Source organism: Myiozetetes cayanensis, unplaced genomic scaffold, assembly GCF_022539395.1.
Source record: "Myiozetetes cayanensis isolate MyiCay16 unplaced genomic scaffold, myiCay2020 scf15, whole genome shotgun sequence".
In the NCBI taxonomy this organism is placed as follows: domain Eukaryota; kingdom Metazoa; phylum Chordata; class Aves; order Passeriformes; family Tyrannidae; genus Myiozetetes; species Myiozetetes cayanensis.
The window spans coordinates 16,094,609-16,117,930 of NW_026087159.1; the positions used below are offsets into that span (position 1 = coordinate 16,094,609).

Below are 23,322 nucleotides of genomic sequence, written 5' to 3' on the forward strand. Positions count from 1 at the left end.
GCCTGCGGCAGCGGAGCCGGGCAGAGCCCAGAGCGGGCAGGAGCGGCCGGCGGGCGGAGGGAGGAGGAGGCAGCGGCGGAGGCGGGCCAGCATTCAAACCCTGCACCGTTATTCAGTTGGTTGTGAACAGGCTTGGACGCGATTGAAATTCCCTGAAGATTGCGAGTTTTAAACAGCTCCAGGCTTTCCTTCCTGCCTGGAACGCACCGCCCGCTCCCATTCCCAGGCAGCGGGAAGGGGCGAGGGGAGACAGACACTCTGGAATGGGAGAAAGGCACTTGGAGCTGTCAAAGGCACATGTAGGACGCTGAAAAACGGACGGTTCAGATTGTCACGCCAGTGCTGCCCAAACTGACTGACAGCTCCCGCTGCTCTCCCCTCCGAGGGACACGGGATACCCAGCCATAGTGTCATCCCTGGATGCCCCCGACACGGCGTCCCACACACTCAGGTGCTGCTGACCCCACTGCGGGCACAGGGGGCAGCCAGGCTCTCCTTGGCCACAGCTGGCACCCAGGCTCACCATGGGCACCCAGGCTCACCGTGCCCAGCACAGCGAGCACCCTCAGCACGGAGAAGGGGCACGCAGGGCCAGCCTGCAGGAGAGACCCCAGTAGGGCGAACGACAGAGGGAAAACCACTCCCGGTGATCAAATATAACTGAGCCATTCACTCCAGCTAATCACAGCTCCTTATCTGCCTCCCACAAACATCATCTGTTCACAAAGGCCGCAATTAAAGGTCCCTTCACAAGCATTTGTGCCAGCTCTCCACTCACAGCCCCAGCATTCCTCTTTTGCAGGCACAGCTCAGAATAAGCAAGGGCAAGAGGGTCACCAGTGATGCGCGGGCTCAGCCCTGCTCCCACAGGACCCTCGGTGGGTGCCACCCACCCTGGACCGGCACTGGGCTCGCCTGTGGCATCACTCCTGCCCACTGCCCATCCCAGGCTGGTGTCAGCTCCACATTCTGCCAGGACAGTGCTGCCCATGCCCACACAACTCCCTGCAGGCCGGAACACGTGCCAGAGCACAAGGGCTCTGCCCAGGACATGAACCATCTGTACCTGACCCCCAGCAGTTGGTGCGTGTGGCAGCTGTGCCCAGTGCCACGTGTCAGCCAGGGCTGGCCAGGAAGGGTGCTGGAGACCCAAAGCATAAGGATAAGGGGGATAAAGGCAAGAACAAGGGCACAGAAGACCATGGCAGAGCAGACCTGGAGAAGCTGCACCTGCCTGGAGAGGATGGCATGAGGCACTGCCACCACTGCAGAATCCTGCAGCCCTGACTTGCACCCCAGGCCCTAGATTGGCAGAACCTGGTGGCACTGTCAGGGCACCAGCACAGCTCTGCCATGGTCCCAGCACAGCTCTGCCATGGCCCCAGCACAGGTCACAGGCAGCATGAGTCCCAGCGCTGCTCCAGCTGCCTCCTTCCATCTCCCCTCACTCATTCCTCAGCAGGCTCTGGCACTGCTCCCAGGTTTGGCACCAGCTGCAGCTCCTCACCCCTTCCCCTGTGTTCCTGGTGTTGCTGGGCCAGCTCAGCAGGCTCAGGGGCACTGAGGCACAGCACAAGCTTTGTATTATCAGTCCCTTTTCTCCTCCTTTCAACCCCCGGGGCTGGGAAGGCAGTCTCGCCTCTATGGCACATGTGCCACCGGGGTCACCTTTCCTAGCCCACTGCCAGACACCCCCATACCACCAGGCACTGCTGCCATAGGGCTGAGCTGGCAGGGGACCACCACTGCAGCCAGGACATGGAAGGGCACTGCCAGGATCCTGGGAAAGGCTCTACTGTTGTCACTCGGGGCAGCCCAGGGAGGCTGTTCAGGCTTTGCCCTCAGAGCAGGGCATTTGGGCCTGTGCTGGGGCTGAAGGCACCTCTCACAGGAGGGACTGTCCCTGCAGGAAGGGTGGCACTGACAGGTTCTGTGGCACTGGGCTCCTCTTCCTATCAGGGGCTCACCTGTCAGCACGGCTCTGTTTGGCAGGCAGGATGGGCACCTGCCCGCTCCAGAGAGCACAGGCAGCACATGGGGTAGCAAGAGAGCCATCTGTCCATCCATGCATCCATCCATCTACACGGTCATCAGGACAGGCCAGCAGACGTGGTTCTGTCCTGCCTAAACCAGACAAGCCCTTACAGACAGGGGGGCAGCCCCACTGCTTCAACCATGACACTGTCAGGACCCAGAGAAGCACCCCTGCCAGCCCCCCCAGCCCCTGACAGCCCCCGTGTCATCACTCACCCCGGCGGCAGCAGGTCCTTCTCCCACTTCCTCCAGAAGCCAAAAAAGCCAAGTTAGCACAAATAGAAGCAGTCTGTCTCCTTCCCAGGCCTGGGAGACAAACCACAGCAGCTTCTGCATACTTGTGTAGCTTCTTCCTACCCAGTCATCCCAAAAGCATTCCAGTAATGTCACATCTTGGATCCTTCCTCACAGTGCCAGGACACTATCCTTGGCAGGAATAGCTCCCAGGGACTGGATCCATGGGGAAGTGGCAGGAACTCTGCACACCAAATGAGTATTTCTGCCAAGTGGTGCCAGGACACAGAGCCCACTGCCACGTTTGGCTCTTCCCAAAATTCCCTATGTACCCACTCCACAGAGAGCTGTAGAAAAAGCAAAAGCAATGTCCACTCATTCTATGTATGTATAAATATGTGTGTGTGGACCACTATCACCCTCAGACTCGTGTGAGAACCCATTTTAAACTGAATTAATTTTAAAAAGTTGATTCTAAGGAAAACTCCACCCTGTACACACTCACAAGAGCTCCCCATGTGGTGAATGCCATCAGCCGTCCCCAGTGCCCAGAGCTGGGACGGACACTGGGATGCCACCAAGCAGCCTCAGCACTGCCACACGCTTCTCGCATTCCCTGAAAGTCATGGGACAGAGCCGCTATTCGGGAGGACAGGTACAGCCTCCCCCCGCAACAGATCATTCCCCGGAGGATCCCGTGTCCCCGCGGTCGGAGCTATTCCTGTCCATCGCTGGGCTATTGCTGTGCCGGCTGTCGCTCAGTATCGGTGACAGCGGCCGGCCGGGCAGTGTCCCAGGCGGCCACAGAACCCACGGCTGGCACCGCTCCCAGGCTGGCCCCGAGGGGTGTCTGCAGGGCTGTGAGCGGGGGCCACCCCCGGCCGGCCGGCAGCCCCCCAGCCGTGGGCACACACACACACACACACACACACGGGGATTTTCCACTCGCTGCTCTGCGCAGGCATTTCCCGAAGTCGGGAAGGGCGCAGCCGGCGTTTCTCCATTAGCATAGCGGGAACAGGGACCCTTTTCTTCTCCCGACGACGACGCGGGGCGAGGGCTGGCAGCGCTGGCGCTGTGCACCACGAGGGCGGGGGGGAGGCACGGGGGGAGAACACGCGAAATCTGCTGCACCGGGGAGGCGCAGAGACCAAGGGCAGGGCTGAGCCCCACGATGTGCCCCGGGCAAGGGGCTGGGAGCTCTGCCCGACAAGGTCCAGCACACGGAAGCCCACGGAGCCCCACTGCAGCCCAGGGCTGGGGCTCTGCTCACACCTCGGCGCTTGGGCTCCAGCCCAAGAGGCCAAATGTCCCTGCGGGGCTCCCTGCCCTGGAGAGGCACCACCGCGGCCAGACCACGAGAAACCAACCGAGAGACAGGAATGCCAAAGGGCAGCAGAAGACATTCCGCAACTCCCACTGTCCCACAGCTGCCCCACACCACCAGTGAGCTCCCTGCCTGCCTGCCACCACTGCTTCTCCCTTAAAACATTCCTCATTTAAAATAATCCCAAAGTAATGCTCCAATCTCCAACAGCAAATGGGTGGGATGCACTGGGATGGACACTGGGATGGAGGGAGGGTGGGGGATGCTGCAGGGATGCTGTTGGGATGCCACACGGCCACAGGCTGCACTGGAGACCCAGCACTCCGGGAAAGCTCCCCTCTGGGATGGGCAGTTAGGCAATTCCTTAATCCCCGTGTGCTGGCTCGTGCGGCAGAAGGAAGCGCTCGGGTGAGCAGGGGAGCACTCCTGTGAGCTGGGCAGCACCCAGAAGGGTCTTCTGGGGCCAAAGGCATCAATGCCCCTATCCCACCACCTGAAGCAGCCAGCCAGTCCCATGGCATTCCCTCAGCACGTCCCTTCCAGAGGGCTGAGGCAGCGCAGCAGGATGTCACCTTTCCCAGCACTGGTGGCACTTGTGTCCTGCTGATGCTTTGCCCTCCAATACCAGTGACACTTTTCCTTAGCCCAGATGTCCACTGGGCTCCCAGAGATGACCCAAGGGCTTCTGGCCTCATCCAGAGCTGCAAGAAGCCCCACACACTCCCTGTCCCGTGGGGGGTCCTGGCACAGGCTGAGTCTGTGCTTTCCCCTCACAGGATGCTCCAGTTTGCAAACATCAGTGAGAGAATTTACAAACACAGATTGATTTAGCACACACACAAAAGCCAAACAAACTTTTCAGCTGACTAGCCCTCACAGACTGGCTGAACGCCCCAGTTTTACTGAACAAGAGACAACATCACTGAAAAAAGTCCGTCAATGGTTTTGGGGAATTTCTGCTGTGCCAGATGTGGGGGGCTCCTGCTCCCATTCCCTGAGACTTCCACAGGTCTGCAAGCCCAGAGCTGTGAGCCAGAAAGCTGGGGGTGTTCAACTGAGGCCTGGGGATGTGCTTAGTATGGGGGAAGAGCTATTTAAATGCATTTAAAAGAGCATAACTGATAGGGTGACATTTTTGAGGTACTATAGACAAATTACACAAATTACAAATAGATCCAAATGATATAGAAAGAAATTGGGGGTTTCTGAGACCCATATATCCATCTCATTTTAACTCTGGTAATAATAAGCAAGCACCCAAGAGTAAATATCTGTGAGCATCTAGAGAGGACATCCACACAGGATAGAATTCCAGCAAAAACCTGCTGCTGTGCACCAGTTCTCACTCAGGCATGTTGAAGAGAAAAAGAAATATAAATCAGGCTGCATTTTTAATTATAAAAGGGGGCATAAGCAGATTGCTCACCAGGCATCTTTTCCTTCCCCTGGGAATAGCACTGAGCTGCTGGAGCCCGGCTGGGACATCAATCCTGGGACATTAATCCTCTGTCCCCAAGGCAGGCGCCAGAACAGCCCAAGGAATTGCAGCAGTTCTTATAATTAGCAGGAGCAGGGAGGCTCCCGTGGCGAAACGCCCGGGAGTGGCACGGGGAGGGCTGGCAGCACACGTGTGTTCCAGCACACGCATGTACAGACACACAGACACACACACCTGGCGGGGTGCCAGGGGCCGGTAATGCCACTGACACCCAAAAACACTCAGCACCCAATAAATAACCCCAGGCAGCAGGGACACCTCCTCGGGCTGGCACAATGAAACGCCATGGAAGGAACTGCAGTTGAGCTACTTGTGTATTTCTGCACAAAGTTCTGGCGACAGCTGTTGTCTGGAGAGGATCCCAGCCCTCATTCTGGCCCAGGCTTGGAATTCATTCCCAGGACAGAGGAATCTCGTCAGGTGCAGCACTGGCTCCCTGCAAGGGCAGGTCTCTGCAAGCTGAACCCCTACGATGAATCCACACCAGCCTCCCCCCACTCATGGAAAGATGGGCCACTCATGTACCGAGTTTTCCACACCCAAATCTGGAGGCAAACCCTGTCTACTGCAGCTTCTTGTGCAGAGCTGGAGACATGGCACAGGGACTCACTGGGACACAGGGCAGGGACATGGTGGCTCTACTCTGGGTGCCAACAGTTAAATCCCACAATGGCTCCAAGTGCTCAGCCCTGGAGCAGGGGCCAAGGGTTTCTGTAAGCCCACCAGTGCCCAATTTGGCTTTCTGGGCTCTGCTGTCCTGTTCCAGGGCTCTGGGGTCTCCAGAGAATTGTCACCATAAACCACTGGCACCTCTGTGCTCAGGCACAGACCACCACAGCAACCTGGTGGCCAGGACACCCTCCTGGCTCGTCCTCAAGAGCCCACGGTTGCTGCCAAACCCCACCAGGGCCAGGCTGATCTTGTGGGCACCCCGAGAGCAGAGCACCCCAAAGCTGAGGGGGCTCCGGGCGTGGGCAGACAGGTCCAGTGGGCACAGAGCAGGCATCAGCAGACACTGAAAACAAGCCAGTATCAGGTACAGCTTCTCTTGGCACCTGTTCAGTCAAAAACCCTGCCTAAGAACGCCCTTTCCTTCAGCCACTGACTGCACGGACAAGGAGAGACACTCCACGCTCAGGGACGCCAAGTGCCCGTCCCCTGCCCATCCCGTGCCCCCGGGCACTGCACCCCAGGGTATTTCCAGGGCTGGACAGGAGCCGTGTGCCACTGCCAGCCTTCTCTGGGGATGCCAAGAAAGCTCCAAGAAAAAAAGCTTCAGAAAACCCTTTCTGCCAACCCTCACACACACAAAGACTTATTATGTGACAGCAAATTCTCTTCACCCCCCACAACTGCAGGGGCTACCAGGCTTGTCCCAGGGAGGAATCGTGCTCCCAGCCCTGTGCCACGGGGCTGAGCTGGAGCCATGTGCTTCCCTGCTCCAAAGGGAATCAAGAGGTAGAAGAGGTTTCTCTGGGACAGATCCTGGCTGCAGGTGGGGTGCAGATTGGGCTGTCCCCACACCATGTGCTGGGCTGTGCTGTGTCGGGCTTCTGCCTCTGCTGATGGGAAGAATTCTAAAACTCTGAGAAAAAAGAGGCAGCAGCACCATCCCTGCTCTCAGCCCTGTGGGTTTTGCTAAGGGAGGGGTGAGTTATGGGGAGAGGAAGGTTTTAAATCAGTGCCCAGGATATAATTGCACATTCTGTTTATGAGCCTGAGACAGCAACACAAAACACCAGGAAAAGACTTGAAAAGAACCAGAAAACACAATCCCAGTGAAATTCAGCAGTTCTTGCTGAGCTGCAATATTTGCTCTCTGCCTTTTCCTTGTAGAAATCAATGAGCTCATCAGGCTCCTGCCTTTCAGCAGTGGTGGTGGGGGACAGCCACAGGGATGGGGGAAGCAGGAGAACAGCCACAGGGATGGGGGAAGCAGGAGGACAGCCACAGGGATGGGGGAAGCACCAGCAGAACGGTTGCAGGGAGGGGGCTCCGAAGGCTCCGTCAGCCCCCACATGTGGGCACAGCAGAGCCTGGAGCCCTCCACAACCAAGTAACAAGGCCCAGAGGTCTCAAGGGTGATGCAGGAGTTCAGGGTAAAGAGAAGATAAAGCAGACGGTGTCTGCCAGAGCGTCCCAGCCTCAGGACCAGCCAGGCCTGAGGGCAGCAGGGAGTGGAGTGCAGGTAGCGGGCACCCACAGTCACTGTGAGAGGCACTTACCAGCTGGCCAGGACACATCTTCACTTCCCCAGGAGACAGCGAGGAGGCATTAACCTCATCTTCCTCCCAGTCTGGGGTGTTGTGGTCTCCCCCTAGGTCTGCCCTGAGCAGCCCCTCTGGATCTGTTTTGCCATTCCCGAGCACATGCCCAGGCTTTGTCTGAGAATGTTCATCGAAGGCCAACAATTCACTGCTGACAAAAAATTTATTCTTGCCTGTAGCATCCCTGCTGTACCCTGCAGGACTCTCTGTGAGGCTGAAAAATCTTGGCCAGTGCCTTCCAGTTCTCCTGAGAAAAGATCCCCACAGGAAGGGCACAGAGTTATCATGGATCAGCACACAGTCAGGTTCATCCTCAGGACTGCACTTGCTGCTCCTTGGACAGAAGAAGCCATAGACACCTGCCTCACCTTCCTCATCGTCATCTGATGAGGATAAGTGCAGGGTTGAGAGCTCATCCCACTGGCCTGGAGACACCGGCGGCTTTTCTTGGTGCTCAGCACTCCTTGTGTCCATTGTCCATGGATGAAACCCCCACCGCTGGCAAAGCTGGCAATGCAAAACCATAACTTCTCAATAAGAACCACACAGAAGATGACATTTAGTTTGCTTTTCCTATTTTCCTTTCCATCCCATTTGATTAGAAAGGGATGTAATGACCCTTATTCCAGGAGTGTCCATGCTCTCCTCACTGGAACATGTGGACTCGCAGTGCAAGCTGTTCAGCTCAGCCAGCTGGGTTTGTATTCTTCATCTCTCCCTTAGAATACTAAACTCCTTTTACCCTTTCAGAGGATCTTGTGCTTCACATCATGCTCTTTCCACTGCCAGCAATGCAGCACTGGGGAAGAGGAGGGGTTTAAAGGGGCTCGTGTGCATGGATTTTACCCAGGTGCTGTCTGACGTGTTTCAGGGCAGGAGATGCTGCTCCTGGACCCTGGGGAGGAGCTGGGGCCGAGCCTTCTGCACAGGCAGGAGGAGTTCAGCCAAGACAGGGGATCACTCCATCTGCTCCCACCCTGGGCTTGGCAGCACTGGGGGAGCTCATCCCCCACCGCCAGCACCACAGGGACAATGGAGCAGTGTGTGGCAGGAGCCCTCCTGCTGTGCCCAAGGCTCTGACTGCTGCTCCCTCACCTCCATCCACAGCACAAACACAAGCTTCTGAGCCACAGAGGGCTCAGAACGCAGATGTGCCGAGGTACCAGGCACGGGGAGGCCCTGACACCCCGAACAACGCCTTGTTCCCTTCCCTGAACCGTGGGCAGAGGGGACATAGGTCAGGGAGAGTAACTGGGGCGGAAACAGCGAACCTGTCCTTCCTGCATCAGGATGTGCACTTATTATTGCTTTCTGTTCCAACTAGGACTGGGAACAAATCTACAGCAAGCTTTCACTTCTCTCTCAGGGATCTGTCCCCTGCAGCACAGGCATTGCCCCCTGACAGCAGAGCACCACAGTGACCCTCAGTTTGTGCCAACAGCAGCCCCAGGTGTTGGGCTCCCTGTCCCACCTGCCCCCGGTGCCGCTCTCCCCGTGTCTCTGCTGAGGAACCCCCCGTGCTGAGCACAGCGTGCCCGTCCCACCCCCTCGCTGCCTGCCACCCCTGTGCCAAGTACCTGCGACGTGGAGACTCAGCAGCCTCCGGCCTGACTTCCAGCTCCCACAGCCATGGCATCGATCCTGCCAGGAAAGCCAAAGGTCGGAGCTCACGGGTTCACCACCGTGCCAGGGGTCAACAGCTTCACTGGATGAGTTACTCCCTTATTTTACTGGGAAAGTCCTTCCTTCCACTGTCACTTGTCCCATTCATTTACTATAAGTTACAATCCAGCACACAATATATTTGCCTTGGGGGCAAATTAGCTTGGGGGAAAAAATGCTAAATCCAAGCTTTATCCAAATAAAGTGTAACTACAAAGCATGAAGCTGCATGCGGGAACAGCTCTTTGGAGAGGAAGAGTTGCATTTTCAGCCCAGTAAATTGACTTTTTTTAAACAAAATGCCCCCTGTTGTATGAAAGTATCTTCTTGCCCCAAACTGGTAACTCATGGAGCAGGCACAGAGCCCGCAGCAGGGGCTGAGGCTGGCAACTCACAGTTCATCTCCCGTGGCTGCCTGCAAGCCCCGTCCTGGCTGCGGGACCCAAAAACCCCGGCTGTGCATCCCGGAGCAACCCCAATGGAGCAGAAACCAAGGCGAGGGAAAAACCAAGCTACAAAGGCGGTCAGGGACGGCGCGGTCCTGCTGCCCTCTTGTGACCATCAGCCGTGCTGGCCTTCCCCAGCCCAGAGCCCGTGCCTGGCACAGGGGCAGTGTGTCCTTGCTGCCACCGTGTCCCTGCTGCCACCAGACCCGGGCCAAGGCTCACCAGCCACGGTTGTGGCATGACTGTCACCCAACTGACTGTCACCCACTCTGCATCCCCAGTGCACACTCCTGGCCATTGCCTCAAATCCCAGTGCAGGACAGGGATGGGGTTAATTGCCATTGGTTCATTAGCCAGGTCAGAGATGAGGTTAATTGCCTATCGTCCATTAGTCACTCAGAGATGGGGTTTAATATCCATTCATTCATGAGGCACCATCTTTACGGGTCTCTGTTGCCCCTTCAGCCCCACCTCATTCAGCCCCTGCACACTGAGCCCTGGCCAGTGCTGCTGGGGCACACTCAGGTCCCTGGGGTGGTTCCCAGGACCTCCTGGCCCTGAAGCCACCTGAACCCCAATTCTGTGGCACACCAACACGGCTGCTCCTTCCCTGAGCCGTCTGTGACCAGCTGGGAGCACCGACAAGATGTGAGCCTGAGCAGGGCGATGTCCCGGCTCAGCTCGGGGGGCTCTGGCAACACGTGGTGTGTCCTGCTGTCCCTGCTGGGCCAGGGAGTCATGAGGGCAGGGACTGGGGAGCTTCCCCCTCCTGCCTCAGCTGGGCCTGGGGAGCTCCCGTGGGACAGGCTGTCCCTCACCCAACGCAGGTGCCACAGGCACAGAGAGCACAGTGCTTCCATCCGCTCATCACACTGCCCACGGGACTTTCAGCCCCTTTGAATTTTCAAAGTTAAAAACATTTTTTTTTTATTGGTATTAAATAGATCAAAATTAAACACATACAACAATTTTGGTTGATAAACAGTATTAAAAAAAATCCTAGTAGGAAAGCAAGCCTGGTTTGTGCATCAAAAAATCAACTGCTTCTCTGCAAAGCAGTTCAAACATTAAAGGCAACACAGCTGCTTCTCCCTCCTTTTCTTTCCCCCTGGAAAGCATAGCAGTTGTTACCACATACATTTCCAGCACAAGCTAAACCTCTGTTGTGGTCCCAGGGATCACTCACCTGCACAGCCCTTGGGGAGGGATGGCTGTGCACCTGGGCAGGACAAGGGACATTCGGGGGGCACTCAGCACTCTGAGGGAACACCAGTACTTTAAAGCACTACCAGCATTAATTCCAGGCATCTGCAAATACCCAGGCATTTCGCTTGCCTGAACTGAAATGTTTTGGTTGTATTTAATGTGCCCGAGTCCCATAGGCTTTGGCATCGCCCACCCACCAAGGGACAAGGTGGTTCTGTCAAAGTGGGGGCTCTGCAGGACATCCATGGGTGGCTGAGGAACAAATCCCAGTTTGGGCTTCTTTATTTCCTGAAGTCACCTAAGACAGTTCTCTGCAATCGTTCCCACTGGTGCTCCTCACTCCGCCTCTGTGCCGTTATATTCTACTCACAAAAGGGCTCCAGCAATCATGATCTCCGAGTGGAAAGGCTGAGCTACTCCAGGGCTCTTCCAGAACCAACTGGAACCAATCATAACATCAGCTGGAGCCATGAAAACCCAGAAAGTCTGGTTTCCTTCCCAACTGCTGCCAGCTCAAACCCAGAGAGGTCAAGCCTTCAGTGACACAAACCCTCCTAGAGATGCCGCAGCTTTAGGAGGCGATGGCTGTCATGCTAAAGGGGGATTGCAAAGAGCCAAAAACCAAACCAAAATCACTCCTTCCCCTATAACCAGGTTAACTCTGCCTGTTCTTGCAAATCAAAACCAGTTCTTGACTGAAAAACCCAGTGATCAGCTGAAAAGTAAAGCAAGTTAACGTAAGAATGATTTTATTCTCTTGTATAAGCCAAGAGTGTTGATATAGAACAAATCACTGTGAGACTCAGATCCAAGCCAAAAACAAGGAAAAAGCTGGTATTTTGACTCCCCTTAAAAATAATTTTCCTTCCTTTCAAAATATTACTGGATCAGTTAAATGTTTCTCCAATTATCCTTCATCTAGAACAGCAGCTCAGGTCACAAGACTCTGCAGAGACAGAACCCAAGGATTTCTCTGCAAGTGTGGTTAAATTCTTGTAGGAAAGAAAGATTTGGCTCAAGGAATCCCACTGTAACCATCAACAGCTTTACTATCCACTTCCCTTCAGTATTTCTTTTCAGCTTCATAAAGCTGAACTAACTTTTAAATGAACAAAAAATTGCACACTTAGAAGAAAAAACACATTCCATACCAGTAATAATTTAATGGAAGATTAAAAATTCCCCATTTCCATAGTCCCCATGTCAATGAATCCCAACAGCTCCTCTCCAGCCCCTTGGCTCTGTCACACACAGCAGTTCATTATCCACAAATGCAAAAATGCGCTTTTAATCTGCAATTTAGTAATTTCCATCCCAACTCCCAGACACTAGCAGTGTTTACAGCACAGACTGCTCTTGTACACAGAACTATAAATTCGGAACATTCACACCTCAGCAGGACCCACAGACCTCAGGTTCAGTCTATCTGCACAACTGTAGGTAAAAGAACATTTTACAGCAGCTTTTTCACCCCAGATATTTCAAAGCTCTCCCCCGGGATTGCTGAGAACAATGGACAACAGGAACCATTTCTGTACAGTTTCCAAAAGCAAATCCCAGTTCTCAATCCCTGTGCCAAAATCCACCCAACCCTTGCCCACCTGTGGTTCTCCAGATGAGGTACAAAAAGCACCTGCAGGGACTGGAGCAAGAAGCCCCCTCTCTCTTACAGAAGTGTTAAGCGAAACAAAAGCCTCACAAAACAGTGTCCAACATCTCAGGGCAAGGACGAGGAACAAAATGCACATTTGCTCACATTTTTGTTGCTGTCCCTGTAACAACCAAAGGAACAGTCACACATAGGCAAGCGAGAACAGAGTCCATGTCCTGCACCACAGCAGCCTCCACCTTCAGCACCATTTACTCTCCTTCCTTCAACCTGTTTTAAAACTTTGGGGCCCAAGCCCTGGTGTGGTTTGTCAGCACCAAACAGCCTGTGCAGCAAACCTCAACTTACTGCACAGAACCCCTTGCTTCTGTCATATATACACACTCCTGGTGCTCTCCAGAGAATTTTCCCTTCCCAGATGCAGAGTGAGAGCCCAGTCCCTGCTATAAACCAATTCCAAACCAGTTCTGAGTGTTTCTGCAGGACTCCAAGCTGTCCCCTGTGGTCACAGGGCCATACCTCTCTGAGCCCACACCCCTACAGACATAGGGCCAGGGTCACACAGTGCTGAAGGCATCAGGCTGGAACCCTTTCCCCTGCCACATGAAGGGATGAACACACACAGCGCACAGATATGGGCAAAGGCAACTCCCTGCCATCATCTCCAATCCACTGCAAAGGGACTCAACTGGGTTTGCTGAACTCCTGCTTCCCAGGAAAGCCCCCGGTCCCACAGTGCCCCACGTGCACATCCCACCACTCCATAAGGGAATGAAAGGAGTCAGGCATATCCTTTCCCTCTCCACACATCACAGCAGTGAAGTTCTACAGTTTGATAAGGCATTTTCATCTTCAGTGAGAATCCAAGCACAGGCATGAACTCTGCCAAGTAGTGTCATCCTGTAACTTCATGTCCCAGCAGCTTGGAATTCCCGGATCTCCTGCTCTGTCCTCAGTCCCAGTGGGCACTGTTTATTTAACACCAGTACAGAGCAGGGCTAAATAAACCCCTCAGTAGGTGGACCTCGGTATCTTTCACAAAGAGGGACACACAAACGAGCACTTTTTGCAGCTCTCTGGCTTTATCCCACAGCCTGCCTTTTTACAGTATCCCTATATATAAATTAGAAAGAGATAAAGCCAAGGATTCACTGCAGCGTCCGTGAAAAACTCCAGTCCGTGTCCCAGTCCCTTGCGATGGGGCTCACTGAGGGGTGAAGGTGAGGATCATCCAGCTGATGACGAAGTAGAAGAGGAAGATGGGGTAGACGACGAGCGCCTTGCGGTTGGGGGGCTGGCTGTCCGCCAGGAACGCCGTGGAGGCTGCGGAGACACACACAGAGACACACACGTCAGCACAGTCCCGCCCCCCCGGGCACCGAACACAGCTGAGGGGCTGCACTCCAACTGTGCTGACAGGGGAGCCAGAGCAACCCACTGCTCAAACAACGGGGTGGGATCACCAAGTACAACTCCCTTTCTCACAGAGGAAGGTAAACCATGGAATCACAAAACCATTTGGGTTGGAACGGACTTTAAAGCCCCTCCAGTTCCACCACCTTCCACTAGCCCAAGTCGCTCCAAGGACTGTCCAACCTGACCATAAATGCCAATTAACATTCTGTAATGAGAGTCAGATTTACAGATTAAGAACAGGAGAAATAATGCAAATGCATCTGTATAAAATCAGCATTTTCTAATAGTATTTGTAACATAATCACAGAACAAAACACCCAGCAGTCTTACATAGAGTTTAATATTGAATTATCATCCTGCTGCCCAAGGCATTTTGCATATGACCAAGGAAATCACCAGGGGCAGAGGCTGAACCTACGCCAGCATGAGGATTGGAAGAATTAGGGTCCAGAGGGCGAGTCCTGTGAGGAGCAGTGATGGAGCTGGGGGGGCTCAGCCTGGAGAAAAGGAGGCTTGGGGGGACCTTCTGGCTCTGCAATCCCTGGCAGGAGGGGGGAGCCAGGGGGGGCGGGCTCTGCTCCCAGGGAACAGGGACAGGAGGAGGGAACAAAGGACAGCTGTGCCAGGGGAGGGGCAGGTTGGACACCAGGAGGAATTTCCTCATGGAAAGGGTGGTCAGGGAGGTTTGGAGTGCCCAGCCCTGGAGGTGCCCAAGGCAGGCCTGCCGTGGCACTCAGTGCTCTGGGCTGGGGATGGGCACAGACTGGACTTGATGGGCTGGGAGGGCTTTTCCAACCTCAGTGATCCTGGGATTCTTCCTACAGTAGTACAGCTGCCCAGGAAGCAGCTCAGACTACATCACCCACTGGCTCTGCCCAAGGGACTGAACACAGAGCAACCCCCTGAGCACAGCACCCAGGGCACACGCAGGGTACTCACCCAGCGTGGACCACCCGAACATGGCCACGACCACGATGAGGCGGATGATGAAGCTGATGGTGCCGGCGCCCGCCAGCAGCACCAGCCTGCACACCAGCATGGCCACGGTGAGCGGCAGCACACAGTACCCCAGCACACACAGGCTCTGGAAGAAGGAGCTGCACAGGGACACGGGAACGGGAGAACAGCAGTCAAAGCAGGCAGTGCAGAACCCCACACACAGGAGGGTGTGAACTGCCACCAACAAACTCACTCACATGGTCCCTCCGAGGAGCTTCGAGTTGAGGGTGATGACCACGGCACCAAACCAGATGATCACAAAGACCTCAGCAAACTGGGGCCCCCCATCATCCTTGCTGTCCGCAGAGCCACCCTGCAGCATCCTGGGGGGAAGCAGAGAGACACAGCTGGTGTGGGGACAGACAGAAATCCTGCTGTGGAGCACAGACAGATGGAGCCCTCAGCACTGACTGAATTTTCCTAGACTGGGGAAGGTGGCAGAAGAGGATTCCCACCATTTTACTAACTGGTTTCTGTACTCTGAGCACAAAGGTGTGCCTCAGTTACTTACACACCTCACCAACATTTCCCTCCCATCAGGCAGATCCGACACCCCAAACTCGTGGGAACCACCATCTCCTCCTATCCCTGATCCCTGGACTAGCCTCCCTTCCCCCACCACTCTCAGGATGCGTAGCCCTGTGGCTCCTCCACCAAGCTCCTGGCTGCAGCTGGGGGCAAAGTGCCTGGGACACCTTCAGCAGAACCACTCCTAGGACAGGGACCAGGAAGTGCTCACCCTTAAACCCTAAATTTAAGGATGGGAGGTGCTAATGGGCTTGAAGTATCACAAACACATTTTATAAGAGAAACCAGTGAGGCAGTGCTTGTACAAGGCAGAGAGGGATCAGATGAGCTTGATCTCAACACATTAATCCATTTTGAACATTTAATTTCCCAAATGCACAAAACCCCAAATCCTCCAGCAATACTCACAGAGCCAGAGAGACACACAGCACCAGTGGGCCCCACAGATCCCCTGCAGGGAGAGGGAAAACACATCACAAACGTCTCAGAAACATCTCAGTTCCATTCTCCTGGGAGTGACAAAGCCTTTTTCCCAACTCCCAAGGTGCCATTTTGCACATCCCACCGCCCTACAATTTCCTTATTCAGCACCTTACACCATACTCTGCAATAAAATTCATTCAAAACCCACCAGCTGCCGAAGCCCAAGTTCTGCCCCCTGGCCCAGAGCCCTGGTCAGAGCGGGATCCCTGTGCCCTGCCCCGTCCCCCCGCACGTACAGTCCCTGAGGAGCGCGCTGCTCTTCCGCGGGTACATCACGTGGACAAACTTCTTCCCAACGGCCTTCAGGTCCCTCATCTGAAACACACACACAACACCCCAGTTGCCCCCTGCACAAAAGTCACAGTTCCTGGTAAAGCAGAGAGACAGAAGGAAAGGAGCAGCTATGGTAAATCAGCAAAAGGCCCAACCCACACAGTTCTGCAGCATCCCCTGTGACAGACATTGCCTATTTGCTCTGCGTTCCTCAACAAACACAACATTATATCCTTTAATAACACCAGAATGAAAACAACAACAATATTTTCTCCTCTAGGAAAAGAAACAAAGAATCCCATCGGTCAGGAGAGTTTCCCCCAAGCTTCCTCTGAGGCCTCTGCCCTTGCACTGATTTCAGGATCACAGAGAAACTCTGGGGCCACAATTCAGACACTTTTTGACCCACAGGATTTTGTTTTACATGACGAGTTGTAAAACAATCCCCAGACTTACACTGAAGTACAGGTCACAGGTTTTGCACAACAGCTGCCAAAGACTCTGGAAAACCCGAGTTTTACCCTGACCAGAGGCCCAGACTCACAATCGTGTCCCTGACAGGCTCGTCCAGCGTGGAGTAATCCTCATCAGGAGAGTGAGATCCCACGGGGACAGTGATCTCCCCTTCCACCGGGATGTCCTGGGATATGGACACATCCGCCAGACCTGGGAACTGAACGGATTCCAGCCTTTAGGTGGGAATACAAAGCAGCTCACGTGCACCTCCGATGGGCTGGGCATGGGCACAGCCGCTCAGGTAACAAACCCTGCCTGATGTGAACAGCTCAAGGCCTGACCAGGTGAGGTGAGATGTGTTTAGAGATGTGTTTATAGATGTGTAGGAGCATTTCTCCAGTCCCTCTCATAAGCTGCTCTCTGCCCTCCTTCGGCAGCAGTAACTGAAGGGAGGAAGGCGCAGTTTGTGTTTTAAGTGAAGCCACGGGAACCACCTGCCTTTGGAGGGGAATGAGTCCCGTGGAGAACAACCCGTGGGGAGCTGCACCGACTCCCCGGCCCGGGCACGCACCGAGCCTGTGACACAACCAGGTTTCCCCGGGCCGATTCCCCGCAGCCCGGCGGGGCGGGAGAGCTCTGGGTGCCCGCAGGGGGAGGAAACAGAGCACAGCCCGGCCGGTTCTACGGCCAACACCTCGGCAGGGAGGACGACAGCTCCCATCCCTGCTCCTGCCTCCGTCCCTGTGCCCGGGCCCGTCCGGAGCCGCCGCCCGCCGAGGCCTCCAGACTCCGCTCCGCCCGCGCTGACAGCGGGCCCTGCGAGGGGAGGGCGGCAGGGCCGAGCGCCCGCGGACACCCCCGGGCTCCCTGTTCCCCCGAGCCCCCCGTCCCTCCCATCCTCCCCGTCCCCCATCCCCCGGCCCCGCTCACCAGGGCTCCCCATCCCCGCTCACCAGGGCTCCCCCATCCCCGCTCACCAGGGCTCCCCCAGCCCCGCTCACAAGGGCTCCCCCAGCCCCGCTCACCAGGGCTCCCCCGGCCCCGCTCACCAGGGCTCCCCCGGCCCCGCTCACCAGGGCTCCCCCGGCCCCGCTCACCAGGGCTCCCCCAGCCCCGCTCCCCTCCGCCGCCGCCATCTTGGCTGCCCCGGCGACGTGGACGGTGCTGCAACGTCATCACCACGCGCCGCCCGTCACGCTCCGCCGCCGGGGTGTCCCTGGCAACGCGGCGGGCGACACCGTCCCCGCCCCTCCGGCAGGGGGCGCGCTCAGGCGGCCCGCGCGGCCGCGGCAGCGACCGGAGCGGATCGTACGGACCGGACTGAGCGGAGCGGATCGTACGGACCGGACTGAGCGGAGCGGATCGTACGGACCGGACTGAGCGGAGCGGATCGTACGGACCGGACTGACCGGAGAGACCGGAGCGGATCGTACGGACCGGACTGACCGGAGCGACCGGAGTGGATCGTACGGACCGGACTGAGCGGAGCGACCGGAGTGGATCGTACGGACCGGACCAGCTGGAGTGACCGAACCGCACTGTACGGCCCGGCCTGACCGGACTGAGCGGAGTGCACTGTGCGGCCCGGCCCCGGTGCCCCGGGCGGCACATCCCGGACTACACGTCCCGGCGGCGGCGCGGCCGGAAGCGGGGCCCGGGCGGGGGTCCCTCGGGCCGGCCCGGCAGCAGCGGCAGCAGCGGCAGCAGCGCCGGGGCGGGGCCGGGGCGGGGCCCGCGGGATGTCGGCGGCGCGGGGCGGCGGGGCCGGTGCGGGTGCGGGTGGCGCTCCCGGTGTCCGTGCCCGTCGGTAGCCCAGCCCGGCGGAGCCGCCCCCGGCCCGCGGCCATGGGGCACCCGCCGCTGGAGTTCAGCGACTGCTACCTGGACAGCCCCGACTTCCGAGAGCGCCTCAAGTGCTACGAGCAGGAGCTGGAGCGAACCAACAAGTTCATCAAGGAGGTGATCAAGGACGGCAACGCGCTCATCGCCGCCATCCGCGGTGAGCGGGCCGGGCGCGCCGGGCGGGGGTCCCTCCTCTTCCCCTCGGCAGCCGCGTCCCCGGGAGGCGCCTGGGCCCCGTTCCTGCGCTGGGCATCGCCCGGCGCGCCTGGACCCCCGGGCGGCAGCCCCCGCCACCCCGGGGCTGGCCCTGTGTCTGCCCTTATCCCTGTCCCTGTCCCCACGCCGCCACCCCGGGGCTGGCCCTGTGTCTGCCCTTATCCCTGTCCCTGTCCCCACACCGCCCGGGGCCACCCCCACGGAGGGCCTGGTCGGACCCACCATCCATCCCCGCTGGGCTGGCACCAGTGGGAGAACCGGCCAAGCTCTCGCAGGCACCTCCTCGTTTAAGGACAGCAGTCCCTGCTGGCGGAAGGTGCTCCAATATTATTTTGCCCCAAAGCGTGGTTGGAGCGTGGTGGGCCATCACATGTCATCTCCTCACCCCTTGCTTCCTTGGGGGACACTTGGAGGATGAGAGGGGCACTCCAGAGCCCTCCTGTAGTCCTTGTTTTCTTGGTGGTGTTTTGTCATTGTTCAAATCACGATGAGAATTTTTCCCAATGAACTGTCCATTTCAGTGTTGACTTTGAGGGAGTTGCCTGTTCAGAAGTGCTGACAGATCACCAGAGCACCCGGCCAGGTTGTGTCACCTGAAACCACTATGTCCCACATGCTTGACACGTTTCTGACCTGTCTGACTGCTTTGAATTGTTTTCCCTTCACAGAGCTGTAGCTACACCTCCATATACACCTTCCCTGTGTTGTCTCCCACATCTCTTTGGACTCGATGATCTTAAAGGTCTTTTCCAACCCAAGTGATTCCATGATTCTCTGCTGTTATAAATGCACTAGAACCAGCCCAGGCCAGCAAAGCAGCCACGGGGGCAGTGAAGGCAGACACAATCCCCACTGGTCACACATGGTTTTCCTGCCAGCTGGTTCCTTTCAGTTGGTGTTAATAGGTTTAGCTGCTGCCCTTTTGTTCAGAATAATTCAGAGCTTCCTTGTTATCGAGGCCATGGCTGGAATAGCCCATGTTTGCCCATCTGGAAGCAGCAGAGACAAAAGCTGGTGTGACTGAAACTGCCGACGTCACAGGGCTGTGAGACCTAATGTGAGCTACAAAAACACAAATCTCTGCTCAGTCCAGGGCAAAAAAAAACCCCAAAAATGGAAACCAGAGGGATTCTAACAACCTGAGGGTTAATGGAAATGCTCTTCTTTTCCTTCATCACTTTGGTTAAAACCATTTCCCTTTTTAGTCTTTGTAGTGTGCATGGGTGTGCAGGGGTTTTGCTGGCTCAGCAGACCCGGCTGAGGGAGACTGGCCGAGGAGGAAGGGGAGAAGTAGAAGGAAGCTGAGCACACCCAGAGATCATAGAGAACCCCCAGGGCTGAGGAAACCCCAGATTTCTTGCCTGAAATACTGTGGGGCGTGTTTGTGCTGTTTCTAAGCACAGCTGATCCAGCAGGCTGGGGAGGTCTTGGGGCCGATTCCGCCTGGGCTCCTGTCAGCTCCTGGGATGCACCTCTCATGTTTAGTTAACAGATAACTTAAAAAAAATATATCCATGAATCCTGTCCTTGTGGAGCTGTGGGTGGGAATTTGGGGTATGCACTGGCTGTGGCCTCACCACCCTGGGCTGGCTGCTGGTGAATCTGCTGCCTGCTCAGACAGCGAGGGTTGATGATCCATCTGTGCCCCTTGGCAGTGCGGGGGATGGACATGCCCTCAGCAGCTGGGATGCAAAGGTGGTGGTGGTCCCACCAGGGGAGAGAGAGATCCAGTCAGGATAGAGGGTCTAGTACTTGAAGGAACCTACAAAGAGATGGAGAGGGACTTTGGACAAGAATCTGGAGTGCCAGGACAAGGGGGAATGGCTTCACACTGACAGGGCAGGGTTAGAAGTGATCTTGGGAAGAAAATCTTCCCTGTGAAGGTGGGAAGGCCCTGGCACAGGTTGCCCAGAGAAGCTGTGGCTGCCCCATCCCTGGAAGTGTCCCTGGGTGAGCTGAGGGGTTTAGGCTGTCCATGGTGTGAGGAGCTCAATGTTTGTCATTCCTTCCTGGGCTGCTGGCACGGCTCTTGCTGGCAGTGTCCAGGCAGGTCAGGCTGTTTCAGCCAACCTGCTGGGTACCAAAATACAGGGGGTGTTCAGCAGGGTCTCTAGAGGATGACAAGGACAAACCCACTGGGCATCACTGTCAGCAGCACAAGCTGGACATTCAGCATCTAGTCAGGGCCATTTCGGTGACTTCTGTTTGGGATTTTTGGGTGTGTTTTGACTTTTGTTTAGCCCTTTTACTGGTAGATTAATTTGCCATAATCCCATTTGTAGCTAATTAATATGTGAACTCGAATGGAAATGTTTTAAACAAGTCATTCAAGTAGCATGGAATTATGAACACGGAGTATTAAAAGCGTCCAGGGTGTATGTCTGGCTGCTGGGTGCTGTGGTGTTTAAGGGGTTGGTTGTTTCCCAAATGCACGTGCTCCATTTCCCAGTTTGCCTGGCTGCAGTGCTGGGCAGTGAGTCCCTGCCAGTGGGACCCGGCTGGGACGCGCTGGGGCAGCAGCTTGGGACAGCCATGTCTGTGCTCAGACCCGTCTCCTGGTGTTTATGCCCAGCAGTCTCGAGGCGTGCAGTGACCTAGGCCCTTCCTCACCTCAGGAGAGGTGAGTCCCCCCTTACCCCTTCCATGGGATGTGCCATGACATGAAGCTCTCCAGGAACTGCCCCTGCCAGGGAGTCCCATCTATTGGCCCAGCTCCGGAGCATTTTTCCTGCTGGTGTCGAGCTGAAACTGCCTCCTCTGAGCTCCCAAGTGGGGAGACGAGAGCAGCAGGACCCTCAGTGGTGGGACCTGGGCCTGGCGCAGAAATTCATCAGCTTCAGAGCTTGCTGCTCTGCAGGAGTCTGCTGACTTCAGCTTCCTGAACATTCCTAATGAAAAGCTGCACTTCCCTTCCTGTCTCCATCCCAGGCTGACCCATGGCTAGGTTGTGGGTAAGTGCTTTCCCAGGCAGCAGGGCTTCCCTGCCTCTTACTCCTGTTGGGTCCATGTGGGGCAGAGGCTTTGTGTGCCTCTGTTCCCTGTGCAGGGCAGGTGGTGCTGGAGGGCTGTTATCGAATGAGGGACATGCTTTGGAGGCTTTAACTCCTTTGGCCTTTCATGGATTAAGAGAAACTGGTTCCACCCTGCCATGCGACTGATGGGTGGAACAAATAAAATCCAGGGGTGAAGTCCTCCCAGGGGTCTGCAGCCCCCACATCCTGATGAGGGTCCTTCTGCAGTTACAGCCCCATCAGTGCTGCCTTTGAGTGGGGTATTTTCTCTTGCTGACTGACACCCCCCAACAGCTGAATACAGTCCCAGCTATACATGGGACACCAGAAGGGAACAAAGTACAAGGTTGTACCAAGTGAGAAATGAAACTCACTAAAACAGAGAATAATATTGTTCATTTGTAATATTCATTTGGGTGTGACAGCGAGTGATAGAAATTAAGTTGCTTTGAGTCAGAAATGTGAGTTAGTTTTGTTGTAAAGGTGGCTGTATCCCTTCTTTTTTGTGCCAGGAATACAAAGAGTTGCTGGCAGTCCCATCCGTTGCACTGGCAGTGCTGAGGCCACTGTGGCCTGGCCCTGGTCAGCGAGGGAGAAGGACTGGGAGGTGTCCATCCCCTCAGGCTGGTGTCTGTCCCCTCAGGCTGGCCAGGGCCAGGGCCTGGTGTGGGCACAGGGGATTTAGCTCCGTCAGCAGCCCTGGGCCACCCTGGCCAGCACCGGTGTGACAGAGAAGCCTCGCTTGGGCCACACACTCAAGGCCACAAGGGATGCCAGAAGTTGTGACTGCAAGAACAGCTGCTTTACAGCAGTTTCTTTCTGTGGTTTTTTTAATCTCTCCTGCTCACTGAACTCTGTCGTGTGTGTGGTAATGCAAACTCATTTATTTCCCCTGTTCTTTGATCTGCTCTCCCAATTAAATATCAAATGGAATTGCAGAAATGTCAGGTTGAGGCTTTTCTCATTAATATCTGAGTACTGTCATGGTGGAAATTGTCCTTTGAAGCTGGAGGAGCTCTGAGTTCTCATGCAAATGTTGTATATGTGGTTTTGCACTTGATTTCTGTCCTGTGGGAAGCTCTGCAGAGTGTCTGGGATGTGCCTGTCAGCAGTCAGCCTCCCTAGGCACCGCGAGCACTTTATCCTGAAGGATAACATGGTAAAGGAATGTGTAGGGACTGGGTGGGCTTTTCTCCAAGAACTTAATTGTATGAGGGTTACCCAGGGAAGGTCCCACCATCATCATCGTCCCTGCAGGTCCCTGCAGCTCTGTGTGTGGGAACTGGCCTGTCCCTTAGGGAACTGCCTGTCCTCCAGCGTGGCAGACCCATTCTGGACAGGTTTCTGTGCTGTCGTTGGATGTGGTGCCTGAGAGTTTAATACTGTGGAGCCTGGGAAGCAGCATGGCATTGGAACAGGTTATTTTGATGGGATTGAAGCTACCCAGAGAAGCCTGTCTGCCTGGTTCTCCAGAAACCCAGGTCCTGGTTCATGGGAAGGCTGTAGGGACAACATCTGGAATCTGTTCTTGCAGTATATTACAGCCAGATCCTGATTTTTGTGTCTGAACAACCCCAAAGTTCCTCTGGAAGAGGGGGAAGAGGAAAGAGTCTGTCCCACCCAGGAGAGACTGCAACTCTCCAGGCAAACTTTAGCTCTGCTGGAAGGGCACAGCTCGACATTGAGGTACCTCAATAACAATATCCTGACCCATAAAGACAGCTTAGCCCAGAGGCAGCATCTGGCACATGGGTGAGGATGTGCATAGGGGCCTCTGTTTTGTGTGGGGATGTCCAGAGCTCTCTGCCTCACGTG

At 55.8% G+C, this 23,322-nt stretch overlaps 2 protein-coding genes across 9 annotated transcripts in view; one reads left to right on the forward strand and one right to left on the reverse strand.

Moving 5' to 3' along the window:
• Positions 1–11,406: 11,406 nt before the first annotated feature.
• On the reverse strand, positions 11,407–17,670 carry YIPF6 (Yip1 domain family member 6). Of its 6 annotated transcripts, none has more exons than XM_050310758.1 (7): positions 17,536–17,670; positions 16,527–16,655; positions 15,946–16,024; positions 15,635–15,677; positions 14,896–15,021; positions 14,639–14,796; positions 11,407–13,606 (listed from the first exon to the last, which is right to left on the reverse strand). In XM_050310758.1, exons 1-7 carry the CDS (start codon positions 17,572–17,574, stop codon positions 13,488–13,490), a joined length of 693 nt encoding a protein of 230 aa, XP_050166715.1. In that variant the 5' UTR covers positions 17,575–17,670; the 3' UTR covers positions 11,407–13,487. The 6 variants fall into 6 exon arrangements, with proteins under 6 accessions (XP_050166715.1, XP_050166714.1, XP_050166717.1 ...); XM_050310757.1 differs by having other exon boundaries at positions 17,512–17,574; XM_050310760.1 differs by lacking the exon at positions 17,536–17,670 and adding an exon at positions 17,488–17,521.
• A 496-nt stretch (positions 17,671–18,166) lies between these two features.
• The window catches only part of OPHN1 (oligophrenin 1), a 50,706-nt gene continuing 45,550 nt past the window's right edge, over positions 18,167–23,322 (forward strand). For 2 of the 3 annotated variants that reach the window (XM_050310736.1, XM_050310737.1), the window contains exon 1: positions 18,167–18,437. In XM_050310736.1, coding sequence (XP_050166693.1) covers positions 18,284–18,437 — 154 coding nt within the window. In that variant the 5' untranslated portion in view covers positions 18,167–18,283. The remainder of the gene's footprint in view (positions 18,438–23,322) is intronic. The other variant, XM_050310735.1, reaches the window with a different exon arrangement.

What these genes read in the sequence shown, in the direction of transcription:
- YIPF6 (XM_050310757.1), bottom strand. Translation starts at nt 17,574, where the DNA reads ATGGCGGCGGCGGAGGGGAGCGGGGCTGGGGGAGCCCTGGTGAGCGGG. An exon ending in GCGGGGCCGGGGGAGCCCTG is followed by an intron (nt 16,656 to 17,511) that starts GTGAGCGGGGCC and finishes GAATCCGTTCAG; the next exon opens with TTCCCAGGTCTGGCGGATGT. An exon ending in CTGTGTGTCTCTCTGGCTCT is followed by an intron (nt 15,022 to 15,634) that starts GTGAGTATTGCT and finishes GCTTCCCCCCAG; the next exon opens with GATGCTGCAGGGTGGCTCTG.